Source organism: Talaromyces amestolkiae (assembly GCF_001896365.1).
Source record: "Talaromyces amestolkiae strain CIB chromosome Unknown scaffold6.1, whole genome shotgun sequence".
NCBI classification, from domain to species: Eukaryota; Fungi; Ascomycota; class Eurotiomycetes; order Eurotiales; family Trichocomaceae; genus Talaromyces; species Talaromyces amestolkiae.
The window spans coordinates 343,053-352,406 of record NW_024468042.1 but is presented as its reverse complement, the minus strand read 5'-3'; the positions used below and the strand labels follow the sequence as shown (position 1 = coordinate 352,406).

General features: G+C 44.9%; 3 protein-coding genes across 3 annotated transcripts; 2 read left to right on the top strand and 1 right to left on the bottom strand.

Annotated features, from left to right (window-relative positions):
• Nucleotides 1-762: 762 nt before the first annotated feature.
• On the top strand, nucleotides 763-1,791 carry BHQ10_003718 (uncharacterized protein; the record flags this gene model as incomplete). Its single annotated transcript, XM_040876005.1, has 1 exon — nucleotides 763-1,791. One exon carries the CDS (start codon nucleotides 763-765, stop codon nucleotides 1,789-1,791), a length of 1,029 nt encoding a protein of 342 aa, XP_040732222.1.
• Nucleotides 1,792-4,912: 3,121 nt separating this feature from the next.
• Nucleotides 4,913-5,470, bottom strand: BHQ10_003717 (uncharacterized protein; the record flags this gene model as incomplete). The annotated part of the gene is made up of 1 exon (XM_040876004.1): nucleotides 4,913-5,470. The coding sequence occupies one exon, from the start codon at nucleotides 5,468-5,470 to the stop codon at nucleotides 4,913-4,915; it is 558 nt and encodes a 185-aa protein (XP_040732221.1).
• A 2,294-nt stretch (nucleotides 5,471-7,764) lies between these two features.
• Nucleotides 7,765-8,847, top strand: BHQ10_003716 (uncharacterized protein; the record flags this gene model as incomplete). Its single annotated transcript, XM_040876003.1, has 1 exon — nucleotides 7,765-8,847. One exon carries the CDS (start codon nucleotides 7,765-7,767, stop codon nucleotides 8,845-8,847), a length of 1,083 nt encoding a protein of 360 aa, XP_040732220.1.
• Nucleotides 8,848-9,354: the final 507 nt, after the last annotated feature.

Below are 9,354 nucleotides of genomic sequence, written 5' to 3'. Positions count from 1 at the left end.
ACCCAAGATGGGCGATCTGATGGTCTAGAATTCGTCATGCATCTATTACAGGTCGCATTTTTCGGTTATCTACGATGATTTTATGCACAAGGTTGACTCATTATTTGTACGTAGATGATGGAATAGTATGAAATATGAACCCAAATGGTCATCATATACTTCATTCCGAGTTTTCCGATTGATCGCCTCGCCCCAAATAATGGAGATGCGGCCAGGAGGTCTGTGGCGTTTCTACTAAGGAAATTATTTGAGTTTGATGCCCACATACTCGAATCAAACAGTTTGTCCGGGTTCTTGAAATTCCGCCTGGTAACCAGTAGGAAATGACGAAAGATGGCACGAGCGAGAAGTGGATCAGATCCCAGGATCATGGACCGCCTGATGGCCCTATTGTTATTTTCCCTTTTTGATCAGATCCTGCAGGGCCGTGGGAGGGCAGTTATTGCCGGAGGGGTGGGCTCATTACATAGTCTTCGATCTTCCTTGTCGATGCAATATGTAGGTGTACAACGCTCGTACATACATAAGACGGATCCTCCCTTTCAGGGTTGTCCATGATCTATTGCTTTGTGTTGGGTATCTCAAGTCAACGGGTTTGTCCTTCTTTCACCTGATGACAATCATTAAAACATACGAGACAGACCACAATAAAAGGGCCGACTCTATATATAATTTATCACGCTCTCTATTATTATCGTGCTTATCATTGTCAGCCTTTAGAATATTTCCAATTCTTCAAAAATGCCACAAATTATCAACACAATGTCTCACCTCCAGTCATCGGAAATGGAGTCACAGTCCTTACAAATGAAACCCCAGAGCATCGACTATGAAATGCTCGTATCTCCAGTACCAAGGCCATATCAACTCTTCACTGTGTGGTGCGAGCCTCAGCTCAAACTGCCAAAAATGCCCACCATAAATGATGCCATTCGCTTTCTACACATCGTTTATCTTTTCTTCTACTCGGACATCACGACCGTCATAATTCCTTGCATGACATTCGGCATTCTAGGCGCGTACACAAACTCTGCTCTGACAATAAGTCCTGTTTCTTTGCGCGATCTTTGCTACAACTGCCCGCAAGCACTTTTGTGGCTCTGGGGAGTGCTGATGGTTTTTGATATCAACAACCAAAACTCCCCGGAGTCCATCGAAGAGGATCGTCTTAACAAGCCTTCACGTCCTATTGCATCTGGAAGAATCAGTCCAGCAGCTGCCTCCAATCTTCTGCGAGTCATGATCGCCATGACTCTGGGCATCAGCTATGTCAACGGAGTCATACCAGAGACTTTGGCCCTTTTCGTCCTATACTGGCTATACGACAACCAAGGCGGCAACGAGGACTGGTTCATGCGCAATCTTCTAGCCGCTGGTGGCTACATCTTTTATGCGCTTGGAAGCATTGCCATTGTCTCCAATCATTCTGAGACAAGAGCCGCAAAACTATGGATGATCATCTTCGGCCTTGTCATCTTGACCACCATCCATGCTCAGGATTTCCGCGACATGGAGGGCGACCAACTCAAAGGCCGGACCACATTGCCTCTCATTATGGGTTCAAAGACAGGCCGGATGACCCTGGGGGCCAGTTTGATGTTCTGGTCCGTCTTTTGCCCTTACTACCTTAATCTCTCTTACTATGGGTACATTTTGACTGCTGGGTCTGCTGGTATGACTGGATTGAGGTTCATCTTCAAAACGGACAACGCGTCTGACAAGAAGTCCTTTCACTTGTATTGCTTATGGGTAGCAGCTATGTTGCAACTCCCTGCCATGGCTGTTGCTTGAATGTGAGCCTCCAGCGATGGTCGCAACTGTGTTCGATCATCTACTCTTCTCCTTCATTCATTTCCAGTCCCTCTCTTTTCAATATATTTTCAGCTCTTTACATCTTTTCCATATCTTCTCTTCGCCTTCACCTTCACCTTTATACACAAGATTTCAGGAGCGATCCTTAGCCACACACTTTTACTTTTCTGATATACCATTTTTAGCGCTATTCATTCAAATTTTCTATGCTTAACTGGTTTCAATGTCTATTTTTGTATCATGCAGTTGGTTTTGTGCTTGTATTCAGTCTACGTAGAAAGAAATACATTTATTGTGCTACTTGACCATGTGTGCAAAGAACATATTGAACAGGGATCAGTTGAATTAAACATGGTAATCTTTGTATTGAAGGATGCCCTGTCTCATTCTTACTCCTCTTGAGCTACTCAAGATCGCTCCTTGCCTGTGTGTATAGATCCTGCTAGATGCAGTATTATTAGGGCTTAAGCAAATGACCTCAAATTGGGTCTCATGGTCAACGCCGATATTCGATACCTTTCATTTTAATTTTACCATTTTTATCTAAGTATTGGAATAATGCACTCCATGAAAGAGATTATAAAACACATGATATATATGCTGGGTGGGAATGATTATGTCTGGCGATAGTGGAAGACAAGAGAGAAAGGTAAAAATGGCATATTCCTCAAAGCGGCGTGCGCGCGTATATGTCTCTAAGAGTAAGCAGCAAGCATTTATCGTTAAATGACAGACATTTATACTAAACTCATTCATCAGTTCTTCTTTTMAAGCCACAACGATTGGCCAAAGACGACCCGTCTGTTGACCCCCAGACGCCGCAAATGATAGAAGCATGTCGCAGCTTTTAACAGCCATTTGAAATATTGCAGCTCGATCTGATTTTGTAAAATATCTTGCAAGTTCATCGACCCACTACAGAAAAAGCAAGAGGTAATAAATAAAGAAAAGTGTATCGAGGCGCTCTATAGACTACAAAGATGTGACTACATGCGAGTTCTCGAAGACGCCGATGTCGCCGCACTGAAAAGTTTCGTCTTACCCCCTTGTCTAAAACTGATGTGTACTAACAGGGTCAGTTTTCTAAATGAGTACCGTCATCTTGTCGGGAAATCGATGAATTCGATTTTCGTGGCTTCCGATGGGCCAAGCCAGAGCGTCTTAGGCGTGCTCCTTGGATAGGAGCCAATGCAGCGCAAGACGAGGCCTTACTTGACGATAAGTCTGGGGAGTCGATACCGCAGTAATTCAAGATGATTCTGATTCCCTCTTACGTTCTCCATCTCCCCGGCTGGACGCCATTTACATTGAGAACAATCCTCTTTCGTATGCTTCGAACACGCGTTGGCCGGTTGATAATGAGAATCACAATACCACTGCCAACGCTGATACTTCGCCATCGGACATAGTACCACTCGAAGCTGATCAGAGTCATTATGTAGATGTTCTGCCTCAAAGCTCTCAGTCGTGGAGCATGATTCCATAAATTCTACGAGATGAGACTACCTGGTTTGTCGATATTGTGCTCGCTCTACTTATATCAAATATATAGCAATTTTTCATTCAGAGTAGACCTCCAAGTTCTTTGCATCAAGGAATCATTTATTTACTTCGAGCAAAGTCAAGGATACCGCCCAATAAAGATATGAAATCGAACAACTCACATAAAAGAAAGGATTCTTTCCAAGGTCCAAGCAAGACTTTGTTTAGTTAACCACACGAGATTGGCCTCTATAAATTATGCATATAAAGTGGAATTATTAAGATCAGGTAAATTCTGCTTGAAAAATGTATCCAGCCACACTATTTTTTACTTTTTTAAAGTAACATGAAATTGTATCAAGTTATAAGCTAGGTCTCTTGATCAACTTGCTTTCTGAAATCCAGTAGCGCGGCTGCTACCATTTGCACTTTCTTAAGACCCTGCGTAGGTGCCGCTTCTTCAGACGATATTCGACCGTCTCAATGAAAAGACCTCGTACATCTTCGGGTCGGTGAACTTCTTGGGCATCGTCATTGTGTGGGCACTGTATCCAAATTCTAACCAGAGGACATTGGAGGGAATGGATCTCGTCTTTGCCAGCGACAGGATCTGGAACTGGGAGGCTGAAAAGACGTTTGCTAAGTTCAAAGATCATCGCCCTCGCGCTAGATAAAGCGACCTTATTGGACGGTAAAATTCAGATTAAAGAAGAAAAAGAAACGTGCACGCATAGCTAGCACAGAAAATACAGACTCTGCAAGAGACTAATACTCAGCATCCAGCTGTACCTCACTAATCCTCACTCAACCTTGTAGAGATTGATGGTTTGAGTGTTTTGGCCCCGGTTTTGGAGTAGTATATCTCGAGAAGAAGTCACTGGCAGTAATAACGATAGATGAGATTCAAAAAAGCTTTTATCGTTTGCGAAGCCTTGCATGCTACCCGGTAAGACCGCGCTGATTTGAGTGTCAATGCTTCGTTTAAAACCGTCTCAGCCGCTGAAAGCTTCGCATCATCAGATACACTCCTTCGAGCGTGGCAATCATGCCACCTCCAGCTGATAGCCACACGGCTCGCTGGACACGGAGAGACGAGCGAGGAATACTCATGGATCGATCTATCAAAAACCAACCTTGTATGAGATACCAGATATAAAGACCTCTTCTCAAACCAAGAGTTTACCTTTCCGTCCAAATGGCTGGTCCAGCACATTCTTAGAATCTGACGATGAAGACATCATGAGCGAGCAATCAAGTAATCCAACTTTAGTAGATGAGACGACCGATTAGTCGACTGTCGAATTTGGATGAGGTTGATGGATTCAGAGGTGGAGGTATCGCGGTCATCAAGATTACTAGTCTTTGGTGATGTAATGTGGCGAAAAACTATCCCCGGATTCCTGCTCTATCTGTAATACACAAATAATGAGGACCTCGAGATTTTAGGCTTCTGAAAGCTCACACAGACAAAGGTCAGTATATAGCCATATGCCCGACAATGGTTGTGATCTTAACAGGACCTTTTTTAATTAATGAAGTTAACGTTATCACTTCTGCGGACTAAATTTAACGGACAGGACTGGCTATTCGATAGTAGGAGACCTCAGAGTCACCATTATCAAACATTCGAATGAGAATTTTCAATCTGTTTAAGAACAACATGTCCCTTCTCGTCTGAAATGATCCCAATCTCGGTCTTCTTCCGCAAGGAGAACTCAACCGGTTTTTTAGCCGTGAAAATCTCCGTCAGCTCCTCCAAGGTTCGATTCTTCGTCTCGACAAAAAAGAAGTAAATGAATACAAACTCGAAGATATCCCAGAAGATGTACAAGAAATAATATCTCCACCCCGCATCCGTGAACGCAATCCCTATTACGAATGTGTTGTAGAATGATGCGATATTCACCCAGAAGTTGTAGAGATCCATTCCTTTCGCTCGAGACTCACAGCGCAAAACTTCTACGGGATATAGGGATTGAAGAGGCGTGCAACCAGTGGATATCAAGAACCCAAAAAGGAAGACAAATGCGATCTCGGCCTTGTTGGAGGCCAAGGAGAACTTCGCGAGGAGCGTGCCGTGGGCGGCAGTGTAGACGTTTGTGGCATTGATTGTTTGATACAGAATATGCCGACAATCATACCAGTGCTGACGAGTAATTGCGGGCGACGTCCCCATCTATCCGCATACATCGCGCCAAAACTAGCACCGCCCAATGAGACAACGTTCTGGCAACCGTTATATAGGAGCCGAGTGTGGTTGTCTGTGATTCCGGCACCCTGCAGCATTTGAGGATAGTAATATAAACAGCCCCGTTCCCCGACCATTGTCCAAAGAAAGCTGAGCGTGCATTAGTAAGGCAATATAGAGCAGGCCTTTTAAAACTCACCATGGTGACTACGAGCATGGTACGATAACGAACATCCCGAGAATTGAACAATGACGGTCACCCTCTCCATGATACTTAGCCATTATATCAAGCGCTTCTTCAGTCCGGTCATTAGCGATGAGCCAACGAGGGGTCTATATATATCTAGTCTTAGCACAATATTATAGTCGAAATGCTTGTGGTGACTCACCTCGGGAAGAAAAAGGGAGAAAACAAGAACAATGCCCGAGAACGACATTTGAAGCCAGATCGGTATCCTCCATGACATTGTCCCGGAGATCATGGATGTCTCATAGGGCACAAAGATACCTAGGATCCCACCAACGTACCAGAAGGTGTTTTATAGGCCAGTCATAACGCCACGATAAGAAGGATGCGCCATTTCTGACACATAAGCCGGACCAGGAGTGACCGAGATAGCAACTCCAAATCCGAGAATAAAACGACCGGTCATAAGGCGGCCAAATTCTGAGCCGAGGCCTGAACACAGGTGCCTATTATAATAATAAGGGCACCAATGAACATTCCGTAGCGCCGTCCTAGCAAATGACTTAGTTCCACTTCGTATTTGGAGAAGCAAATTCACCTCCTACCTCTGAAATCGATCGCCGGTCCTGCAGCAAAAGACCTCAAGATGTTTCCAATGGTATAAATAGCATAAACGATACCAGTGGAAGGAGACCCCTTACCTACCTGAAAGCCGAAATACGTTCGATATTGGGGGTAGGAATTAATGGCACCCATCAGCGAACCATCGTAGCCGTTGATAAATGAATTGAAGGTTGCTACAAGCAGACAGCCATAGAGCTAAGCTTAATTAGCATAATCTCTCGAAGCTTGGAAGCGAGTGAAGTATACTAAGAACATGTTTTTTGTAAATAAGCTGGGCTTTTGAATTTCCATCGCTTCCCTGGGCGCCGCATTACCGATTATTTTGGTGTCATGTTTACCTCCATACTTATCCTCGTATGAAGCGGTGGGACGACTTAGTTCAACAACATCTTCTGGTGAACCCATCAGAAATTTAAGATGAATATCAAACGTTTTGAGTAACAAGAATGCCCGAGCTTTGGCGAATAGGTGGTAAATAAGTAGGCCGGAAGAGTATGCGGCACTGGGGAATGAAGTCATTAAACAGAGTTGAGTTATAGAACTCTAATTAATAGATATATTACGTTGAAATCAAATGTAAATTAATAGAGAATAAAGCCTAGATTATAGCTATAAATTCAACCCAATCGAAACGCTTATATATAAGCTTAAATATAAAAGAATAACAAAAAGTAAGACTTTTGAATATAGAATATCTCGGTGGATGTGTTGTTCCGATAAGGGTCTGTGCATATATGGTGTATATAACCAGTCCATCAGCCCCTCAAGATTGGGAGAGGATTGAACAACTTTATACTTCCAAAAATCCACCTTGATTTAACAAGTCCTCGACTCAAAGTTTTGCACCTGGGTGCAGAATGGGTCCAAGTCTCGTTGTTTAGGCCCACACACCTACTTCTGTGTCATCAGGTCTCCAGCCTAGTTCCCTTCACACCGACACTCCCAAGGCCCAGGTCTGCGCTGGCCATAGGTGAACTCGCTTGTATTTACAGTGCACTGAGATCAATATTGTTGGGCACGCTCTCGTATGTCACAAAACTACAGATGCACAATCCCCACAACTATATATCACTATGTGAGTATGGAGTGAAGTTTACGTTCGAGTGGGGCAGCCAATACAATCAATCTAGTCTTGCTGACTTCACTCATGTCCTGAAATTGGGAAAATCTCTGGTTGCTCTGCCTGGGGATGCCGTAGACCTGTAATGCATGTGATCTATGACTCACCTCCTGGCAACAGCCCTTTACCTATATCGAGCCGAGGCTCAGATCGTACCCCTCAGCCTCCACCGAAGATCGATTACAACCAAGGACTTTAAGCAACTGAACCTCGTTTGAAACAAGACTGTCGAAGACAATCGACAAGTCAAAGAGGTAGAAAAGACCAGCGGCCTCGACAATCGCACGCCTTTCCTACATTTCACTTTTTACAGCTCTTACCTGATACCTATTAGATTTTACCTTTCATACAATGTCTAGAGAAACGGACACAGCGACCGCCGTGAGGCGAAATCCGAAAGACTCGATGAAGTCAACATGGCAGGGTGGCGACAGGAGTCAATGGTCGATATGGCACTGGTCTATTGAACTTCTTAATATTCACCCTGTTGACCTCAAACGACCAGTGCCAGTCTTTGCCAAAACAGACAGAATCCCTAACGCGTCATTGTGGCAAGTTCATAAGTGGGTGTTAGGCTATGCCAGCGTCCCGATGCTTATACACTACCTGTATGTGCAGTACACGGGCCACAACCTAACGTTCGGATGGGCCGCCTTGCTGTATGGTGCCTGGATCAAATACACTGGCATCCGCGAGGTCCAGATGATCAAGAACCTCGGCCACATATACGGCTACCTTGACGGTGACAAGCACGGCCGAGACGGCGTCCCTGACGTCCGGGTCCGCGAAGTTGTCACATCCCTCCTCATGACGGGCACCGCTCGAACTCTCATGGCCGTCATGATGGCCTGGGACGCAACAAAGACACCCGAATCCCTTATCGGCTGGCCGCTCTTTTGGCTCTTCATTGAGCTCACCATGTATCCCATCATGGTAGATTTTTGGTTCTACTGGTATCATCGTGCTATGCACGACATCCCTTGGCTCTGGCAGTTCCATCGCACTCATCACCTCACCAAGCATCCAAACACGCTCCTGTCACTGTATGCCGACGGCTGGCAGGAACTATTTGACATTGTTGTGATACCTGTCCTTGCCTTCTACAGCTGCCAGGCATTTGGTCTGCCGATGGGCTTCTACGAGACATGGATCTGCTACGAGTACGTCATGTTCATCGAGATGTTTGGTCACAGCGGCCTGCGCATCCACGGCGCCCCCGGTCTAACCGTCGCGCCGCTTCTCAGGTACTTCAAGATGGAGCTCGTTGTCGAAGACCACGACTTGCACCATCGCACGGGTTGGAAAAAAAGCCACAACTACGGCAAGCAGACGCGGGTCTGGGACACCGTCTTTGGCACCAAGACAGAGCGCATCGAGTCTCAGGAGGAGAATGTTGACTATAGTGTCAATTTTATCCTTCCATTCTTCGGTTAAATAAAGTGTATCGGCTGTCTGGTAATTGTTTCTGGGGCTTTTGCTAATGTCACACAATGGACTGGACGGCGGCTAGCAGTGAGGTAAGTTTGTAGCAAGGCGGGTCTAGAGGTGTCCGAACGCAGGGAATATCCTAATCCGGATAATACTTTGACCCGGAACCCTTTGTTGTATGTGCTTCATGAAGTGGGAATAGCTTCACATATTTGTCAATCTATAAATATCACAGAGCACTACGCACTATGCTGAATAGAATATTGTGGATAGAAAACTATCTGATCCTTCAAATATTTCCTATGGATTTGTAGATTCTCAATCTGAATGCCACAGAATCAACACGGTACAATCAATAGATAGAGATCAAAAATCGGGTTAACTACATGTTGCTGGAGTCAAAATACGCGGGAGTCGTGATGGAACTTCTCGGACTTTGAACACAAGTACAGGAAAGGATGCAGGCAAGACAGGAGCCAAATTCCAATCCACGTGCATGAAGTTACACTCCGT